Here is a 20,835-nt window from a genome sequence, read left to right on the forward strand (position 1 = left end):
TATCGTTGCGATGGACGATTCAGGAGCTGTGGTGCTTTTGACTCGACGCGGGTCTTTATTATCTATACGCAAAATATCATTCGCCCGGTTCGGCAAACGTTCCTTGTACTTGTCAGGCCAGGTACATGGTCCTGCCGGACTGAGGCAGTCTTAGCAGTCCAAGACCACCGTCCACGACCCTGTCAAGCATTACCCAATGCACGCAACGACCCCCGACAGTGTCCAAGCCCTCTCTATCCAGAACCAACAAGCCATCCTCAAGTCGTAGAACCAACTCATCGCCAAGGAAGCTTGGCAGTCAGCTTCATCAACGAACCAAGCTTTAGCCAAGCCGGTCGCCTCCTCCACTGAAGGGCCTCCCATGCATGGCTTGGCTGAGGACATGGGAGGAGGAATCTCGAGAAATGAGCCCTCCATATTGCTGCGCAAAACAAATGGAGACTCTGTTGATGAGGAACTTTTGACCCTGGTCTCTGGGCGTAGCCAGCCAACCAACCATATGCACACCCCCTAACCGTGAGGCACGGCGTGGGCGACGACTGTCGTATCCGTTTCCATTCCAGTTCATGCAACCACAATATTTCCTCCCGCACGCCGTCTGCTGCAGCGGCGTCACTTCGGTTTGCGCCCTGCAAGTCCATACTGCTGGATTGGTAGACCGAGGTCGTGTCGGGGGTTGAGACCGCTGCGTCGGAGCTCACGTCGTATCGGGCAAAAACCTCATCTCGTCGTTACATCTCATCAGTTCAAGCTGCATACTGAGTGGGCGCCGCTCTCATGATGAAAACTGGATTTCCACGCCCAGGGTCCTGAACGGCGAGTCCAGCTTGCGCAGGTCGATCGCGCTGCCGAGGCTGAACAGCAGCGACTTCACCCTGCCCTCCCACAGCACCCCAATCTTCATGTGCTGATCGATCCGCGCCTTGATGACGCTGGTATACTCGTCATCCACGGCACCCGCACCCGGTGCCGTCGCCGTCGTCGTCCCATCATCCACCGTCGCAGGATCGTCCAATCTCCACTCCATCTTCGCCTGAAAGCTGCGTTCCCTCGGCTTCTCCTTCCGCTTCTCCTCCACAACCAGCCTCGGCTTCACCTCGGGCGCCGGCGGCGGCGAAAGGTCATCCAGCCGCCACTCCATCTTCGCCTGAAAACTCCGCTCCTTCTTCAGGAAATTTTCCGCCGAAAGCGCGGGGTGCTGCTGCTGCTGCTGCTGGTCGAGATCGCTGCGCAGCAGGTTCTTGCGCCACAGCTCCATGCCCACGGACCAGTCGCTCTCGTAGCTGTACACGTTAAAGTCCATCCTTGTCGCGAGGCTGCAGTGCCGGCCCGCCACGACGGCGTAGCTCGCGCTGATGTTGCCCATGAGCGGGTTCAGCGTCAGCGTCGCCGTGAGCGGCGTCCCGCGATGCTCCGGCAGCGTCGCGAAGCGCCCGCCGAGGCTGACGCCGCCCGACTTGTTCAGCGTGCCGTAGTAGATCTCCCCGCCGGCGCTGAAGCGGCCGTAGATGCGCTCCTTGGCATCCTCGGCCCCGGGCTTGCCGTTCGCAGGCCGTGTCGCCGGTGTCGGAGGCGGCGGTGGTGGTACGTCCTCCGCGTCGCCTCCAAAGTTGTACACGCCCCTGAAGCCCAGCAGCCCGCCGTCGGACGAGGCCAGGCCTTCCACCGCGTACCGCCCGACGTCGTACTGCGCCAGGCCCAGCAGCGTGCCGCCGTTGCGCAGGTTCTTGCTCGAGACGGCGCTGAGCTGGAGCTGCAGCGCGGGGGACACGCGCTTGACGACGAGGGCTTCGAGGAGCGACTCGGGCAGGTAGAGGCGGCCGTAGAGCAGCGACGCGGCGGCGGGGCTGAGGAGCGGGTATGGGGTGGCTGCAGGCAGGCGTCGGGGGAGGTCGGCGAGCGGACGGTAGGAGCGGAGGAGCGCCGGCAGAGGGACCGCGTCGGACTGCGGAGTGAGGCTTGCGCGGAGGGGCACGGAGGAGTAGAGGTAGGAGATGGAGCCGTCGACGACGCCCACGGAGCCGAGCTGGTACGAGGTCGCGTAGTGGGGGGTTGCGAGGGACGAGAGGGTAAGGCGCAGGCCTTGTGGTGTCGGGAAGTTGAGGAGAGCTGGAGATTGGGGGCTCAAGTCAGCCTGGTTGAAGTCGAAAGTAGAAGCAGCGGGCAGGCTGGTGGGGGAGACGCACCGTCGGCGGTCGAGTTGAGCGATGAGTAGGAGTTGTCGCGGTTCCAGCCGGTAGCCTCGTAGAAGGCACCCTGGACGTAGTTCATGAACTCGCGCATGGTGGGCGGGTGTGCCGTGTTGCCTCGCGGAGCAACGTGCTCTTTGGTACTATTGCGTCTGTGACATTTGCTGTGTTGCGTGGGTGAGTTGCGAGGGTTGAGATACCGAGGAGCTGGAAGGCTGTGATGATTTTACTTTGCCAATTGCAGTGTTGTCATGGGTGGGGCTGGCTTGTGACGGCATTGGGAGATTATGTAATCCACGTCGCCGACGAATGCCGCCTCACGAGTCTTGAACAGTTGAAGTCGTTTGGCCGTGATTTGGGTATTTCGTTGCCCACGATTGTCTGGTTCAACTGAAATTATATCTGAATGAGATTAGTATGAATTCTGATTAAATTTATGTAAAAATTGGTCATTTCTGTCCATCCTTCAATGTTGTGTGATTTTAGACATTCATTATTTTTCCAACTCAACTTCACAACGTACCATGCCTCCACGGAAGTTATCAACATTCTCTCGAAGATTCAGCACATATCCGAGGGTACGAAACGCTTGTGAAACCGATTTACACATAATTATTGAAGACGACACCATGGAATGATCATTACACTGCTTCAGATAAGACCATCGTGGCCAGCGACGCTCACAGCCATGCTGCTAAGCATGCAACCCCAAAACTCACATGAGCCCAACGAATGTAATGTCAAAGTCGTGCTGTGTTCCGACAATTATTGACTACTGAATGATAATCTACAATGCTCTAACCACAAAGAAAATCCGAAGAGAAGGCTTCCAAAAATGCTGCTTTTTTCTTTGTTTCATCGAAGAGATGGGGATATCACCAAACCACCCTCCTAGGCTCCTCACTCCACTCCGCCTCGCCCTCGCGCCTCACCCATAACTCGTTATACCTCTGCCCGCTGTCGTCCCGGTAGCACTCCGACCACACCTTGCCCGATATCCGCGCGTGGCGGGGCACGTCGCCCTCGCTGCGCACCACCACCTCCTCCGCCGCCTCCGCCTCCGCCGCCGCCGCCGCCTCCCTCAACGCGCCCTCCTCAATCTTGACAATCTCCTCCGCGAGCGCCGCGCACGCGAGGCTATCATACACGGCCTCCCGGCGCGGCCACCGCTTCAGCAGCGCGATCGCCCTTCGTCGGATGTCCGGGTTGCGGCACTTGACGGCCGTGTGATACAGGCACGAGATGGCGCCCATGTCCACGCTGAACCGCCACTGCGGGATCTCCGTCGTCTCGATCAGCCGCTCCGCGAGGCCGATCTGGTACTCGAACTGCGGCACCATCGTGTCGTAGAAGTTCTCGCCCTCGGTGGTGTTGTTCTCGCCGAGGAAGAGCAGCGTCGCGCCAATGTGCCACAGCCGCAAAATGTCCGCGCGCGGGTCCGCCGACTCCTCGGGGTGCCGCGCGAGGTACTCGTTCAGCGCGTCCTCCCAGCGCCGCAGCGAGCCGAGCGGGTCCTTCTGCATCGTCGTCGTGTCGCCGTAGAAGTCCGTCGTGTAGTACGTGATGAACTCGGGGAAGATGTACGCCAGCAGCAGCACCAGCCCGTCGCGCGCCTCGGTCAGCGTCGCGAAGGGGCCAAAGTGCCCGTCGTCCGCGGAGACGACCTGCACGGGGATCGTCGGCGGCGACGGCAGCGAGCGCGTGTGCAGCGCCATGGTGATGAAGATGGGCTTGAGCGCCTTCTGGATGAAGCGGCCCTCGGGCGAGTCGACGGGGGTCATGCCGGCGCGCTCGGCGGGGGCGAGCGGGGCCGTGTCGGAGAGCCACATGGCCATGGTGTTGAGGCTCGTCTGCAGGTGGATGTTGGCGTCGGCCTCGGTGCCGCGCAGCCAGTCGAAGGCGATGCACAGCGCGGCGCAGGTGAGGGTGACGTGCAGGTCGGTCCACTGGCGGGCGTGGATGTGGCGCTTGAAGAGGTGCAGGGCCTTGGTGTACTCCTCGTCGGCGCGGCGGCACAGCATGACGGCGTCCGGGTCGGGCTGCCTGGCGACGACGTCGTTGCGGTAGCCCTCGTGGCGGGCGCCGAGGGCGACGAGGATCTGGGCGACGCACGGCTCGGCGTGCGCCAGCTGGAGGACGGTGACGGCCCAGAAGTCGTTGTCGAAGTACCCGGCGAACTGCCGCGCGGACTCGGTCTGGAAGTACTTGAAGGCGCGCTCCGTCTTCTGGGTGAGCTTGACGGCGGAGGTGGTGAGGGCCGGGCGCAGGGCGACGGTGAGGTGCTGCTGCTGCTCGGCCGCCGGTCTCAGGGGCACGTTTGCCGCTGCTGCGCCGGCGCCGCCGCGGCGAGGCGGGTCGGGCCAGGTGCAGCCCGATTGATGTCTGATGCAGTTGTTGCACTTTGGCTTGGTCTCGTCACATTTCACACGCCGCGTGCTGTTGGTCGCGAGAACGTCACAAAGTCAGCCTTTGCCATTGCTGAAGTGTCTGCGCGCTCCATGTCTTTTCTCTTCTCTCTTTTTCTGTCATTCTCACACACGTGTCGCGTTGCCCAGAATTCCCGCTCATCGCGACTCAGAAACATGAAAAAGTGATGAAAATGCAGCCGCAGCGGGGCCGTCGGGGGAAAACACCACAGAGAAATGAGAGAAAAAGTTAAAAGGTACACGGCGCGCGCGCGCGTGGGCGGGCGCGATGTGGCGACTCGACAGAAAGGAGCTTACCGGCAGGTCAAGCAGCCCTCTCGAGAGCGCGGAGTCGACTTCCTCTTCCTCGGGGGCGGCTTCTGCTGGAGCGATGCGGCGGCATCACGGGCGTTGTTCGTGGTGATGGTGATGGTGGTGGTGGAGGACGTAGCGGGCGGTTGGCTGTTGGCCATGATGGTAGCCGGCTGCGGTGCGCGCGCGCAGGAGGGGGGGGACCGTGCAGTGAAACATGAAAACCCACTGGGACTACCATAGATAGAGATCTCGCACTACCTAGGTACGGACACGCAGCCAGATCTGTCTCTCCCCTCTTTCAGCTTCGGGCGTGGCTAGCTTGTGAGAAAGGATCGAGGAGGGGGCCGGGCGAGATGTGACAGGAGCACCGCCGCTCCACTAATGACGCGGGAGAAAAGAAAAGAAAAGAGGAAAGGGGGATTCTTGCTTAAATTGTCAAGGGGGACAGGTTGGTTGCGAGCGGCGGGCGACTAGTAGGCGAGACCCTCTGAAGGCGTGGGAAGGGGGGGAACGGGCAGTTTTGGGGGTTTGAGGGGGGAAACGAGAGCCCGGATTGCGGATGACCCCGGGCTGCCGGCCAAGCCATTCCCCGGCCCCGCACTCCGTGCCATGCGGACCAATTAACGGCGCCCGCTGCCCTCGACCCGGCCCACAGTCGCCTGAGGAGGACAGGGTTGTCATTGGCCCGTTGCCCGCGCGGTGCGCCAGTTTTTGCAGCGCTCGGCCACCAACGGCGCTCATGACAATTTCCCCTTATTGGGAGTCTTTCTGCAGAGACTGCGAAAGATATCGCGCGGGCTGGCGGGCGGCCCGCTTGCTGCACGGGTCTGTTGGTTCTTGTCGCGTGTCACTTGTCAGTTGTCGGGCAGCAAACATCAGATGCAGTGTTTCGATCTCGGGAGGGTGGGGGCCGGCAGTCGACGGTAGTGTGCGTCTGCGGCGTCGACTGGAGACGGCGCCTGTCAGGTTACCTATTACCTAACCCTCGCGATGCAAGCTTCGTGGGGTCCTTTTCGTGAGATTGTTGACACGGAAACCAGCCAACACTCAGAATTCTCCAGCAATGAAAACGGCTTTCACTATATACACGTGTTCGGTTCGATTTGGACTCGCAACAGTGGTTCTGTACGCATTGGGTATGTGATCGAGTCGTTCAAGTCTCTGAACGGCAACTCGGCGGGGCCGTTGACATGCTTGCTCGGAAGCCAGGCGGATCTCCAGAGCCCTACCAGCCCAGCGATGGACTCCTCCCACACGATTCAGGAGACGTTACATGAATCCGCTCTGGATCGTGTTTGAATCGTCAACAATGGTGGTTCGACTATTGCAACTACGTCGCTTCAACGGCAGAGCATAATACTGTTAATATTATAGAGGTTCGATTCAGACATTGTGGTCCGGGTTATGAAGACAAGGAAACTGAGTTGACAAAAGAAACACTGAGAGAAAAGTCTCTAGCACGACCCCCAATCAATCTTACTCCCTCTCACCACCCTCGACCGCAAAGTCCAACGAGTCAACATCCAACTCCTCCTTCCTCCTGCGAAACATAATCACAGTCTTCGGGTTGATCTGCCTCGCGACCCCCACCACGAACGGGTCCGCGGTGTTGCCGGGCGCCAGCTTCCAGTCGTACTTGAGCAGCAGATGGCACAGCGCCACCTTGACCTCGTTCGACGCGAAGAACCGCCCCGGGCACGCGTGCTGCCCGTGGCCGAACGCCAGGTGCTCGGGGCTCGTCGTCACCAACTGCGCCTTGTGCATCTTGCCGGGCTCCTCGCGCATGCGCCGGAATCGATAGATGTCGTACATGTCCACGTCCTCGCCGTGGATCTTGGGGTCTTTCATTGCGGACGCGTCGACGACGACCCGCTCGCCGCGCCGGATCGTGATGCCTTCGTCGAGGGTGATGTCCTTGGTTGCGAGGCGGCGCATTTGGACTAGAGATAATCGTCAGTCGGGACACTGCGTTCTCGTCTCCGGGAGCACGAGAGCTTACACATTGAGTTCGGCTTCATCCGCTGCGTCTCCTTCAGCGCGCTATCCATCAGCTTCATGTTATACAGCGCCGTCTTCCTCCACCCCTCCGCTTTCAACACCTGCACAACCTCCTCGCGCAGCGGCGCAATCAGCTCCGGCTGGTTCGCAAGGAACAGCATCGTCTGCGCCAATAGATCAGTCGTCGTGTGTATAGCGGCGAAGCTCAATGTAAGCTGGAACACAGCCGCGTCGTACGCCTGCCCCTTGCACTCCATCTCCGCCCACTCGATCGCGTCGTTGTAGCTCGGCGCCTCCTCCCCCTTGGCCGCGGCCTCGCGCTTGGCGGCGTGCCGCTGCTCGATCACGCCGCTGATGAGCGCGCGCGCTTGTGCCAGGTGCTGCCGCACGAGGCGGCAGTCCGGGAGGAACCAGTGCACCAGGGGCCGCAGGGGCCGGGGCACGAAGGTGAGCTTCATCGCGGCCATGAAGGAGATGACGGTGTAGTCCTTGGTGACGCGCAGCCAGGCCCCGTTGCGGCAGAGCTCGTCGCCGAGGAAGACGCGCGAGGAGAGGCGCGCGACGAGGTCGAGGATCGCGTCTTTGGCGGGGACTGAGCGCCATTCTTTCGGGGGATGTTAGTTTGAGAGCGTCGGAAGGGAATGGAGACTCTTGCGGTGAAGGCATACCGGGGGACTCGCCAAAGATTTGGCTTGCCGCAAAGGCTGTTTCGAGTGATAGTGGTTCGGTAACTGTGTCTGAAAGTCCGTCTAGTCAGCTTGAGTGCATGTCCGACAGTTAAAGTCCACTTACTGAGGTGCTTCGTAAGCTGCTTCCTCGCCACATTCTGCAAGATCTGAGAGTCGTGGTCAACGAAGCCAAAGGGCTCGAAACCCGCAATTCCATAATGAAAGTCCTACGCAACATGCGTGAGTCTACCAAAATGTTTCACAATCAACCAACAACGCATCTTGAAATAGCTGTATGATGCACAACGACCCGAAAAGTACGTACCGCCTTAATGAACGCCCCAAAGTTCAAGTCATCCTCATTCCTGATACTATGAGCAAACCGCGGAGGCAACACCGTCAAATCGCCCTTCTCCGACAACACCCTAAACGGCTTGTCCGCAACCGCGGACTTCGCCTTGACAAGGACGCTCATCCCCGTTTTCAAGAAGTCCATTCTTGCCAGCGGCCGGGGGCGGAGCCATGTCGGCGGATCGACGAAGGGAATGTTATTGTCCCTTTTCGCAAGTTTGATAGCGACGGATGTAAGGAGGATCACTAGGAAAGCGGTGATGATGTAGCCGTGCGGTTGCAGCTCGAGGCCCAGCGGGAGGGCGGTGTCTGCCCACGAGGACGGATGGGCTACGGGCGATGAGGATGCCATCTTTCGTGCTTGATGGAGGTGTTGATATGAGTAAGTGATGCTGGGATTGATGAAGGTGGAAAGGCTGTTGAATGGATTATGTGAGGGATGAGTAAGAAGACCTTGGCTGTTTGAGAGGGGTTTCCTGCTTTTTAAGGATGCTGAAGTCGACTTCAGTTCTCGCTGGCGTGCACAACCGTGATGGGCCTCATTCTCACGGAAGCCTTTCACTCCGAGATATGCTGACAATGCTGCATTAACAGACGGATTTCGGGCAGTAGAACTAGCAACGCTTTCTGTGGGTAGCATCATCGACAGTAAGACCCCGTTTGTGATGCGCCACTCGCGAGCAGCTGCATCACAGTGCAGCGGCATCCCCACCACTGCAAGACCAAGTTCGGATGACAGGCATTGACATGAACAATATCTTTGAAATGATTGGCTACGCCTCTCAGAGTCTACCAAATCAGGCATGTGGACGTTCAACGGCCTTGATGGAACGTGCGTGCTCCCGAGCCATGGAAGCCCTCAGATGTCATGGTTGAGGGCGAAGGATGAACGGAGTGCGGCCCCAAACCAACTGCCGGCGGGAGATCACCTACGATGCTGCGTCATCCGTCAAATCGATTGGATGCTTTGACTGCAAAGTATCACCGCGTTTCACGAAAAAAGCAAATCCGATGGATTTCGGCCTTTCAACCGCGTCGGGTTTTCGCTTCTCATGCGTCGGATTTTCGTCGTCAAGATATCGGGCTTTCAACCGTCACACATCGGGCTTTCAACTCCCATCCCTCGGATTTTCAACCACCCCCCAACATCGGGATTCCGAAGTTCATTTGAGCACCGGTGTGGAGAGCATGCACAAACGCGCCAAGCCAAGGCAGATCTGAGGCGCTGCGGTTGCCCCTAACCTATCTGCGGGCTGCGGATCTCGTTATCGTATAAGATTTACGAGCCTGGATTTGCACAAGATCGAGTCAGGCGCAGAACTGTAAAAACCCCCCAATCCCTCCCGCATATATTTACCCAGCGTTGATGAGCTTGTGGCTATGAAACTCAGCCTAGTGGAGAAACCTCCGGCTTCGCGGTGAACAATGTCTCAACACACTTCTTGGTACGCGCTGCTGTCGTTTCTATTGGTTAAGTAGCAGGTACTTCCGTCAACGGGACGGCAATTAAGACCGTCCCGGGGTGCGGCAAGGAGCCGTCGGAAAGTTTGTCTTAACGTCGCGCACCGGGGGAGGAGGGGATAAGTAATGGACGCGGTCATCAGTACCTACGAGTCTACATTCTACTTGCTATCAAAATCAGCACCGCGACAACAACTTTCTTTTCGTTGACAATCTATAATCACGGCAGGGAATTTATCTGGAATTGAAGAGAACTGCGTTTGGCAAGAGAGAAATTCGGATTCCTCCGCGGAAAGGGCGGGCTATTGACTTCCGGAATGGCGAAGTGCACAGAACACCCGCTTAACGTGCCCAGTAAGCTACCCACAGAGGATGATGTCTTCACAGAAGGAGCATATCTAACGCGTCGCCCTCAAAGTCGTCGAGCAGAAGCTCACGAGCGGCATCCGCGTCCACGGCCTCCTCCTCTCCCTCTCAACTTCCGCAACCATTGTAGCATGCTGCCTCACAGCCTGGCATGTCTTCCAACACGCCAGACACTACACGAAACGAAGCGAACAGAAACAGTAAGATCCCCAGGCAGTTGCGTCAAAACTCGCAGCTGACACCAATCGCCCTCCCAGAATCATCCGCATCCTGTTGATGGTCCCAATCTACACCATCGCCTGCATCCTCAGCATCGAGTTCTACAAGCAGCACGTCTACCTCGCCAGCATCTACGAATTCTACGAGTCTCTTGTCATCGCGGCCTTCTTCCTGCTGCTGTGCCAGCTCCTACACCCGGATCCCACCACGCTCCGAAGGGCGTTCTCCCTGGTCGAGCCGAAGCCGTGGATCCATCCGATATGTTTCCTGGTGGTACATATTGGGCGCCGAAAAGATCGGAGCGTGGACGGGTTGAAACGGTTCAACGACGTTTCCAGATGTTCTCTATGGTGGGAGGCACAGCTGACTTAACAAGACCATCTGGTTCTGCGTCTTCCAATTCTGTATAGTCAAGTTCCTCGGCGCTCTTGTCAAGTGCATGACTGAGGCCGCGGACGTGTACTGTGAGGAGTCGAGCAGTGCCAGTCATGCTAAAATTTGGGTACGTTGACGTCCTCCGCGGAAACACAATGTGACTAAAATGCTAACTGTTAAGCAAAGGTTATGGTCATTGAAATTTTGTCACTGGTGACTGCCATGATGTGTGTCCTGCAATTCTACCAGCAGACCAAAAAGGAGCTTGAGACCCACCAACCTCTGTTGAAATTCCTCGCCATCAAGTTAGTGGTGTTTCTCTTCTACGTCCAGACCGTGAGTCAAACACCTTCAAACAGCTCCGCGCTACATCCGCCCAATGATCGTCGCTGACCGCCCTGATTGTTCATCTTCAGCTTCCTAATGCAAGAAGACGGCCCAATCAAACCCACCCCGACAATATCCTATCCCTCATGGGCCGTCGGGATCCCCAACACAATCCTCTGTTTCGTAATGGCAGCCGTCTCCATCCTGCACATCTTCGCATACCCCTACGAACCATACCGTGCTCGAATCGACACGAAAGACGACTCCCGCAGCAACGACAGCGCGGTACGCGAAAACGACCAGCACCCCCTCCACCAAGTCCTGGTGACGCGCAGCCACGACGGCTGGTCCCGCCAGCACGATGAGTCCGTATGGGACGGGACGCAGAGTTCACCAGACACACGCGCCCCCGCTGCCGGATTCAAGAGGAAGGCGCTGGTGGACGCGCTCAACTTTGTCGAAGTGGTGTTTGCCGTGGTGACTGCGTCGCGGTGGCTGGTGGCGGAGCGACGGAAGGATGCGGCGCGGGCTGCGGCGGCGTTGGAGGACGGGCGTGACTACCCGTACGGCGCTGGGGATGTCAGGAGACAGAAGACGGGAGATCTCTCGCAGGCGTTGGATAGAGCTCAGGCGCAAACGTCCTCTACGCGGTTGGGATGACAACGTTCTCATGAATCGACAAGAGCAAGTCAGAGAACCTAAAACCAGGACTTTTCACAACAAGCGAACAGTCGCCAACTGAACCGAAAGAAGAAACGCTTTTTATTTTGAACCATGTGCCTAGAATCGAACTTTTCTCCTCCCGCCGAGGTGCCCTTCATGAAGCAGCCCACGCCGCGACCTTTTTGAAAATGAGCTCGCCGTCCTCCTTGCTGTCGTTCATCTGCGCAAAGTAGCGCTGCAGGTCCTCCTCCGTCGGCAGCGTCTGCCGGTAATACGCCACGTCGTGGTCGAACAGCTGCCGCGCGAGCTCGCCCTGGATCTCCGGGTGGCCCTGCATGGAGAGCACGAGCCCCGAGTCCGCGAAGAGGATCTCGTTGTCGGGGGCCAGTGGCCTGAAGCCCGCGGGGACGTCTTTGACGAAGCGCTTGTGGAACTTTGTGATTTTCTGGAGGGGTGGGGGTGGGGGTTAGCGCGTTCGTGCGTGGAGGGTGCTTGGGGTTGGTGGTGACTTACGATGGAGTTTTTGCCGAAGAGGGCTTGTCCGTCTTGGTTGAGAGGGAGTTCTTCCACGCCGACCTGTCAGAGACACATTGTTAGTCCCGGGTCCAAAAGTTTTACGTTTTGAACATGGAGAATGGCGTGAACGTACCCTGGGGAACTCGAAGCTGCCAATAGACCCAGACAACGCGGTAGCAATAGCCTGATGCCCCCAACACACCCCCATGAGCTTCGTCCTGGTGATGGGCTGCGTCGAGACGACCCCGCGGATCCACTCGAGCACGGCGTTGACCCAGGGCTCGTAGCACGAGGGGGCCTGGCACAGGTTGCTCAGGCCGCCGGTGATGATGATGAGGTCGTAGTTGGCGGGCTCGGGGAGGTCTCGGATGTCTGCCATGGGCTGGTAGGCGTCGACGAGGGCGTCCGGGACGTGGCGGCGGATGTTGTCGCGGAAGGACTGGACCATGCCCCTGTGCTTGGGCTCCTCCAGGTCGTACGCCTTGACGATGGCGACGCGCAGGGGAGTTGGCATGGAACCCATTGTGAAGATGGCTGGTGGAAGGGGGGTGATCTTTGGTGAAGGGTTGTTGTTGTGTAAGTGGTTTGTAACAGCAGCTTTAACAGGAGATTCCAAGACTTGACGAGAGGTTGAAACAAGGAAGAGAGATGAGCAGAGCCACGGTGACTGAACGATGGTGGTGTGCAGACGCCGTCTCTTATGCCACACGGACGAGGTGGGTCTCACGGTGGCAGATAACCTGAGAGCTGTCTCCGCAACGGCCTCCGGCTAACATCGGGGCGTCCACATTATCTCCGGCAATCGGTCACTTGGGTTGAGGCTAGTCATGAGGCCCCCGGGGAGCACCGTCCCCCTTGGAAATATTACTAATGAAATCGCAGCGTTGCGAGAGTTGCTGGCAGCCCGAAGCCCCGTCCACCGCTCCGGGCGATTTCGGAGTGCGAGGGGGAGAGGCAGGTTGAGGGGAAAATGGATCGCGGCAGCCAGGAAGACAGCCAACCTCCTGCTGCAACTTTCAAACACGGATGTTTCCACGTGAATCCATGGTCATGCTGACCGTCTCTCATCCCCTCTTGCGGACGTGGATCTTGACTGCTCGCCCCCGGGGTTGGGCACCTCACCTGGTGCATCCGTCAATCACGCCCTGTATAAAACTCACGCCTCCCCCCTGCTCTATCTGCCCCCCCAAAAAGCATCATCAGCCGCCGGGAGCCAAACAAAATGTCAGCAAACGCGGTTATCTTATCTCTCGATATCAGATTCCGCCAGTGGTGGACCTGGGCAGCCGTTTCCCCAGACTTTCTTATACGTACCTTTAACACGGGCGCGGCTGGACCGCGAATCACAGTCCGCACTCCGATAAGGGCCGCCCGATGGCCCGTCCGAACCTCAGTATTGGGCGCACGACCCGCCGGAAATGGCGGCGGCCGCGTGAGCGTGTAGGGTCTTATTTCCTGATCCGGAAGGGTTTGCCTGCGCGCCGCCCCGCTCCGAGCGCACTGAAGAGACCGGGGGCGGGAGGGCGTCTGCCCACGTGTGAGTGCAGTAACCGGCCGATGTTGCCATTGCAAGTTGCGATCGCGAGAGATAAAATCAAATAGAAATTGCAGCTCACCCCTCCCCTTCGCACTCGCAATTTCGAGGTGGCTTGCATCCGAGGGGACACAGGACTCCATCTGAGGTGCTTTCTCCGACTCAGGAGCACCAGGGCGCTCGGATGGCCCCCTTTCGCCCACACAGTGCTGGCAGAACACTGAAGCCCCCCCCCGGACAACGCTTGGAGGCTTATTCTTGTTACCCCCATTTTACCTAAGGGATTCCAGCGCACACAGCGAAAAAGCCGCCGACAGAGGCCACATGATGCTTCAAACCCGTCCACGACATCAGGACATGAGTTGCGTCCGCCATGAGAAAATTTTTTCTTCTCTGCTCCTCCTCTTCCTCACCGTCCTGCCGCATCATCCCTTTAATTTATGACTCTTCCATGAGTTTCCGAATGATCCCCCAGCTCCATACGCAGCACTGCCCCTCAGCCAACTGGACGAAGCATACGAATCTATGTGCTGCCTCGGTGTTCTCTCCATGAGCTAGCCGTGAATAAAGTCGTCGTCAGTTGAGAAACACTGACAACCTTTCGACGACCGGGGCCCCATCTGCGCACCCATGCACATGCTACACTGCTGCAGAACCTGAAAGCTTCTTCCAAGCTTTTTTTCTTCGGCAAGCCGTCTCAACGCAACAGCCTCTCTGCTGACCCCAACCACGTTGCATGGGTCCTATTCGAAGCCCCCCCCCCACATCCCCCGCAACCTCTCGCAGAGCCGCTCGTCATTGGATTTCCCGCAACGCGCAACTGCGGTGTGTTCAATTGGGCGAGCTGGGGGACAGAGTTGACCAGCCAATCACGTCATCGCTTCCGTGGCTCAGTTGGAAGAGCGTTGGTCTCATAGAAACTGTCTATAACTCTGCCCCAGGTGGAGACATCCAAAGGTCGCAAGTTCGAGCCTTGCCGGGAGCACTGCGATCCCTTTTTGATGTGCATCTTCGTCTGTTTACTTTCGAGGACGAAGCCAAGTCGTACTGAAGAGCCCAATAGGACCAGTCAAGGCAATCGACTTGGATTGATGAGACTTTCGTGATTGGCTCTTCCAGTGAAATTGAAACTGCGGCTCTAACGACGGATGCTCCCGAGTCTTTGCGAAAGATTCATTAACAATAATCGCGACATCAATCTCACATACGCAGACTGAGAATAAAACCCAATTGCTTAGTGAACAGTCAGGGGTCCTTTTGCGATTGAGTTGCACGTAGACTTTGAGGCTTCAAGACTTCATTTGCTCAGCAGGTCCGATCTTGCTTCTTCCACCACGATTAACAGATGGTAGTGGCAGGCTTGAACACGCTACTGACCGTGGGACAGAAATCTCTCTATGCCGCAGATTCGATGTGGACTACCGCTTTTCAACATCGCTCGCTTCTGTGCTCAACAGCTCGGAAGTTGGGCCAGGACGCCAATCACCATGAAACTCTTTCTCGACTGAGCATTCAATGACTACAAAAAGATCACAACCCAAAATGTTCGTCCTCATACCCACAACAGTCCCAGCAATAGCATCATTCGTTGGCACTCTGCTTGATGTATTGATGTTGGGTTGAGACCAAGTGATCCACGCCTGGCGCGGGTGTCAACAAATGTTGTGATTACCGCTCTATACGTCCCTGGACCATTGATAAATCAAAAATCATAACGTTCTTGTAGATCTAGAAACGTAATTGAGGATGATCGCAACGAGAAAGAACTTGTCTGTTGTCCCTAGTCTAAAACCAGTATCTCAGAGACCTTTCAATAAGTGGAAGAAGAGCTTGACAGTTTCAGATGAATATTCTTCATCATAAGACTCCACTGAAACAACGGCTCAACCTTTTAGGCAACCTCGCGAGTGCCTTCCCCTTAAGCCATAGGTGCGCATTCAATATCATTCGTCGAATTTCCTAGTACCTCAACAAGCTATCATCTTTAGAAGAGCCTATCGTGTTTAGGGAGGCCGAGGGTGGTAAAAGTCGACTCCAGCCATTGGAATTGTTTCCCGCTCATATGATCTAGGCTGGTCCGCCTCCTTCAGCACATGAAACCAAACGTGCCGCTCACATGTCAATATGCAATTAAAAACTAGCAGAGTTTAGCCTTTAATAGATTCCTTCAAGAGTTTATAGACATATAGGGTCAAGTTTAATTCAGTAATACATACATCTGAGTTAGAATTCGACTCTCTACCACGCATGTGCTCAAACTCAAAATAAGCGTTAAAATAACTAGCGCATAAATGTCACCCCTGGGAGTAGATTGCCCGCTCTCATGGGGAACAGATTGATAAGGATGCTGATGAAACCGTGAGGGCACCTGTCACTTGGCTGAGCATGAGCGAGAGCATACTCTTCACTTGATTTAAACTGCATTCCACGATATTCAAGCATGTCTTATGAACAAGGTTGATGAGACTTTCGCGTTTCGAATATCACCGCAGGCTTTGACCGGTTTTTTTTTTTTTTTTTTTTTTTTTTTTTTTTTTTGATCCTTTACTTTCAGACAAAGTTCAAAAGATTGAGTTCGTGCGGAGGTTCGTATGAGTGTCAACGCTGCGCGTAGAAGTGTCGCAAAAACTATAGTGTCAAGCCGCGTGGCGGGTCTTCATTAAGCTCGTATCGAAACCCCTTCAAGAGACTTATATCGAGAGACGTGCGAGTTGGTCGTTGAAAATATGGAAGCACCCTGAGAGATCGAGTTCCAATTCAACCCGAAGCACTCGGTACTTCTTCTGATAAATTGCGTAGTTGACCCTTCACAAGCTGACTTTCGACTTCAGCATCGCCATTGAAAACGACTTGTTGCAAAGAACCCCTGGAACTTTCCAAACCAGGGACGGATTTCCAGATGACCGACAGGAAAACTAACGAACAATGAATATGATTGAACTTTCAATGGCTGGACTGCATGCCGTGGAGGAAAAGACTGAGCTAGACTGTCTGAAGCAGCTGGCTCCTTTCGGCGCGATCTCGGGCTCTGAGACGTCTCGCACAGATTTTTGCATTGCCGAAGGCTAGTCATGTCTTCGAAGACTCTCAAGACCGCAAGCCGAGTCTGCTACAGGAATCCTGTCTGCATCCTGACCTATTTGGCGCTGTTCTATCACCTTGTTAAACTGACGGAGTTGATACGATAGTCATATACACGCCGGAAGACAGCTTGATCAGCGGTCACGCGTCTTTGACTATAGATGAGTAGCCGGAGGTTGCCCACACCCAGCACTGGTGCCTCAAGCTGAAAGTTTACACCATCCGCAAGACGACCTGGACACAAAACTACACGCTGCGCAACGCGATAATTGGAACCCGGTCAGGACGAGAACCCCCCCTAAAAAGCTTTGACCCTTGATGCAGTCGCATCGGACAAGCTTTACATGGGAAAAGTCCAAACGGCCAAATCTGCCGGGGCAGTCGGGGGATTCCTGGAACAGATAGCCTCAATATAATGACCGTGAATTTCTTGTGTATGTACTGGAGCAGAGATTGTGACATCAAATGTTGTTCTTTAACTGTTGTCTTTGACTTTACCTGAGTGCGGGTGGATCAAGTACCTTGCCGGATTTTCCGTTCGTTTGAATGCTCAAATCACTTGCATGTTTGTCTAGAACTCAATGAATTGAATGGCTATGCTTCTTATATCGAGAGATCTTCCACAACAGGTAGATCCTAGATCCAGAAAAAGATCATTGTCTTTTGAGCATACAATATACCGCATACAGATAGCTGGCCTGTTGAGAAAAGCACCCGACAACCTAGGTGGGGTCAGGTGCTCTTTGGTCTGGGCGCGAACAGGAGTAATTAGTAGAGAACTCTAGCCCCGTGATCCTAGATGTGATAAGTGACCTTCACATCGTGTATCATAGCGTTCAATAGGCAGATATACTAATGTTATGAGATGTTTTGATGCTACTTTACTTAAAGTCTACCAAGAAACTGTTACAAAAGCTTGACATCTCCATGCTCAAACTCTCTCCTTTCACGTACAAATTCCACTTATACACATATACTTCCACCTTTTTGCCCCTTGATCAATTGACGTCAAATCACTTGTACAGTATCTAGAAGTAATCGTTATAATCGAAGGGCAAGTCGGATTGGTAACTGTTGTCGCATAAAAGGTCAATCCAGCTACCCGAATCCGGCCGGAAAGACTCAAATTTGTGACCCCACCAACCCTCCTTCCAATCATCCATTTTCCAGTATCTGCGCTCTCTGACCAATGCCTCTGGGTCTACCATCTTTCCGACATCGAAGTTGCATTTGACGATGGAGTTGCCAGATGTAATGTCGCGTATTGCTTGCGGAAAGTCCTCAAACAAGTACCACATATTATCTTTGCCGGCGTACTCCCCGAGCGCCGTTGACCGCCAGTTGTGTCTTGGATCGCTCCGCCTCTCACTCCAAGACAGTGCCGGGAGAATCTTGCGCTCCAAACAGAGATCAACGGCCGCCTGACATGCGGCATCCCGTTGAACGACGTCCTGAAAAATTCGCGGACAAACCGAGTCTCCGTCTAAAACCAAAGAAAATGAGCCGGCCGGCATGCCGGCGCGTTCGAGCTCTAGCGCTTCAAGGACCCATACCGCCACACAATCCGAAATTGATGCCGCATAGAGACATTCATTTCCTTGTCGTTTCTCTGGCACGGTATGCGGAGGCGGCCTATTTCCAGTCATAGATTGAAGAACAGTCCGCCACATACTGGCTCGGCGCTCCACACGAAGGCGCGGGTTTTCCTGACAGTATGGGATGAGACCCAAACCATGGCTTTCAGCACGACCAACGGCGTATCGGTCTTCATCCAGGATGATAGTCCGTATGCTCATGCGACAAACCAAGGGCAGGGATGCCAGGAAACGTATGGCAACAGCCGCGGCGGAGTAATGGTACTTGATCTGACTCTTGTCAGGCGGGCCGCTATGAATCAGGTCCCATTCCTGAGAAAAGTATTCTTCAAAGGGGTTTCCCAAACTTTGTATCAAATCATTGACTCTTTGAGGAGGGGACGGAATCTCCCAAGGGTCGGGATTGACGTTGACAAGACTTGCGATTTGGTTTTCCATGAAGCGGTATTCACTCCAGCCTATTTCGAAGAGAGTGAACTGTTCCTCCCCAAAGTGATGCCTATGCTCTAGAAGCGTCTGCAGGACAGAACGGACCCACTCGCGTGAAATCGATGGTGTTTCGCCGCAGGACCCTGGAGGCCCTATTGTTGGCATAGCTTTTGGGGCACGTTCTCGACGACCGTCCTCCGTAATTTGCCAACCGTTGGATCGACGCTTGAGCAAACCCAGATACGGTGTAAATTTCGGATCAATTTCCGACAGTTCTTTCCAGATATCTTCGGTGATGCTGAGGACATCCGGGAAGATTTCGTCTATCTTGCAATCTCGACGACAGTGTAGGAGATTCAGGAATGTATCAAAGCGTCCGGCTGTGATTCGATGCTCCTCAGAACAGACAGACGAAAAATTGAGAATATTGGTTGACAGAGCTATGCCCCTAGCTTCCCTTGCCACACGTTTGCAGGTGAGCATAAACGTCAGATCAATCGAATCCCCATTAGCGCACTTGAGCCTGTTACTATCAAAGTCTAAGATGTAGCCGCCATCGGAGTAGACGCATTGCGCGTAAATCAAGTCCCGTACTTCGCGGAGAAGATCGAAAAATTGAATCATGATAATGAGCGTCTATTGGATGAATGTTGTCAATGGGAGTCGGAGTGTACGTGGTGTATGGATTGGAGCAAAACCAGACAAGGGTGAATGGACCACGGAGAAGGCGGCCTAGGTAAGCTTCTAAAGACAGGAGATGGGGCGGATAAAGCTATCTCCGAAGAACCCGGAGGCCCCTCAAATAGCCTGTGAGTCACAACCCAAAGTCTGCGACTGACGAAGGTTGCACGCATAAAGGCAGCCACAGCGTCACTAAAAATATGATGGGAATCGTTTTGGGGACCAAACAATCCCTTCATATTGAGAGAGTTTCGATGGCACACCCTGTAAGGAGTTACAAATGAGATGAATTCAATTAGAGCACTTTGGCCGGTGCCTTGTCCAGTAAGAAGATCGCAGTATACGTACCTAGAGGCTCGAAATAACTGTTCGCGCCGAACCAGACTGTAGCCGCTCTAGAGGAAGAACTTAGCTCCAGTTGTCACAAATCCCAGGAGGGGGCCTGACCGCAAGCGAATACATCCGGGCTGGACTTGTATACCATTATGGCTCTCGGTCTCGTTTTGACTGATAGAGATTAGTCCACGCACATAGTTTAAGGTATGTGTAATATACCGAAGGCTTCGTTGCCAACAAGGTCGACGGCATCGTCCGCGTGACTCACTGCGCTGACGAACATCAATCACTTCCCATGAGCAGACCCAAAAGAAAGAAAAAAGCGAGAGGAGAGAGAGGAAAAAGAGAAAAAATAGAAAACGGAGAGGGAAAAAGAAGAAAAAAAGAGAGAGAGAAAAAAAAAAGATGTTCCCAGTGACACATACTAGAGATGGCTTCGCAAGGTCTCCAGCCACGGAAAAGCTTATCTTGGACACGTACTTAACGCCGCTGCCTGGAGAACATCGACGCCCTTCAACATACAAAGCCCTGAGGATAGTATGACTACCATTCGAGAGTCAGGGAATTACAAAGACCTAAGACCATATCTCATACTTGTAGCAATGTTCTGCGTCGCAGCAATGAAGGCCAACGTGTGGGCCGCGACCCACGCCCATCTGCGTCGCCAAATCTCACCGGAAGAGGTGGCTGCTTTTACCGCTAAGCCTGGCCATTGCTCTTGAAGTACTCTGACGACGTCTGTCGTAGGGCGGTGTAGCCAGTCAGTTGGCCAGTTCCAACTTCTGCAGTGTCAGTCAGCCAAAGACCATCTTCTCACTGCGAACTGTGGCTCACTGACATTTTGGGAGTTGCTGACGACCGTAGAACTGCTTCGAAACCAATTAGTTTCGGGTCACTCTCTCAGGAGTTGGACGAACAGTTCATACCGAAGACTTAAGCCTAGTCGCTAGAAGGCTTGGACTGCTTCCGTCGGCCAGTGGAGTCCGAACACATCAACATCGAAGGAGTTGCTCACTAGCGACGGAACACTACCAGAACTAGCCATACGCAGAAGATGAAAGATCTCCTTGGTTCTCCATGACGGCGAAGAGCTCTCGCCATCCTCCTCCTCCTCCTGCAAGTCGTCAAATAATGGGCTCAGCACGTGTTTCGTGGTCCATTGGAACTGTGGAATACCAAAGTAAGGGATAGCCAAGTCTGAAGCAAGCATGACGGGATTTCCGACCGTTCACTCGAACAAAGCCTCCCGGAGGTGCTTGTGGGCATCCTCCAACAGTTTGCCGTGGAGGAACAAGTGCTTCGCATTGTGCGCACCTTTGCCACGTG

At 55.1% G+C, this 20,835-nt stretch overlaps 6 protein-coding genes across 6 annotated transcripts; 1 reads left to right on the top strand and 5 right to left on the bottom strand.

Annotated features, from left to right (window-relative positions):
* Positions 1-775: 775 nt before the first annotated feature.
* mdm10 (Mitochondrial distribution and morphology protein 10) lies at positions 776-2,283 on the bottom strand (the record flags this gene model as incomplete). Its single annotated transcript, XM_037317010.1, has 2 exons — positions 776-2,109; positions 2,187-2,283. 2 exons carry the CDS (start codon positions 2,281-2,283, stop codon positions 776-778), a joined length of 1,431 nt encoding a protein of 476 aa, XP_037185067.1.
* A 781-nt stretch (positions 2,284-3,064) lies between these two features.
* On the bottom strand, positions 3,065-5,067 carry CGCA056_v001751 (putative transcriptional regulatory protein; the record flags this gene model as incomplete). The annotated part of the gene is made up of 2 exons (XM_037317011.1): positions 3,065-4,625; positions 4,913-5,067. 2 exons carry the CDS (start codon positions 5,065-5,067, stop codon positions 3,065-3,067), a joined length of 1,716 nt encoding a protein of 571 aa, XP_037185069.1.
* Positions 5,068-6,385: 1,318 nt separating this feature from the next.
* Positions 6,386-8,278, bottom strand: P450-2-1 (Cytochrome P450 monooygenase 2; the record flags this gene model as incomplete). Its single annotated transcript, XM_037317012.1, has 5 exons — positions 6,386-6,849; positions 6,909-7,511; positions 7,576-7,644; positions 7,700-7,802; positions 7,901-8,278. 5 exons carry the CDS (start codon positions 8,276-8,278, stop codon positions 6,386-6,388), a joined length of 1,617 nt encoding a protein of 538 aa, XP_037185137.1.
* Positions 8,279-9,704: 1,426 nt separating this feature from the next.
* CGCA056_v001753 (Transmembrane protein 184-like protein) lies at positions 9,705-11,334 on the top strand (the record flags this gene model as incomplete). The annotated part of the gene is made up of 6 exons (XM_037317013.1): positions 9,705-9,741; positions 9,806-9,953; positions 10,011-10,245; positions 10,349-10,474; positions 10,534-10,652; positions 10,764-11,334. The coding sequence occupies 6 exons, from the start codon at positions 9,705-9,707 to the stop codon at positions 11,332-11,334; spliced, it is 1,236 nt and encodes a 411-aa protein (XP_037185078.1).
* Positions 11,335-11,491: 157 nt separating this feature from the next.
* chyE-2 (Glutamine amidotransferase-like protein chyE) lies at positions 11,492-12,376 on the bottom strand (the record flags this gene model as incomplete). Its single annotated transcript, XM_037317014.1, has 3 exons — positions 11,492-11,782; positions 11,851-11,913; positions 11,987-12,376. The coding sequence occupies 3 exons, from the start codon at positions 12,374-12,376 to the stop codon at positions 11,492-11,494; spliced, it is 744 nt and encodes a 247-aa protein (XP_037185079.1).
* A 5,120-nt stretch (positions 12,377-17,496) lies between these two features.
* CGCA056_v001755 (uncharacterized protein) lies at positions 17,497-19,116 on the bottom strand (the record flags this gene model as incomplete). Its single annotated transcript, XM_037317015.1, has 1 exon — positions 17,497-19,116. One exon carries the CDS (start codon positions 19,114-19,116, stop codon positions 17,497-17,499), a length of 1,620 nt encoding a protein of 539 aa, XP_037185140.1.
* Between the last annotated feature and the right edge of the window lie 1,719 nt (positions 19,117-20,835).

This window comes from Colletotrichum aenigma (assembly GCF_013390185.1).
Source record: "Colletotrichum aenigma strain Cg56 chromosome Unknown KSG_Cg56_contig01, whole genome shotgun sequence".
Lineage (NCBI taxonomy): Eukaryota > Fungi > Ascomycota > Sordariomycetes > Glomerellales > Glomerellaceae > Colletotrichum > Colletotrichum aenigma.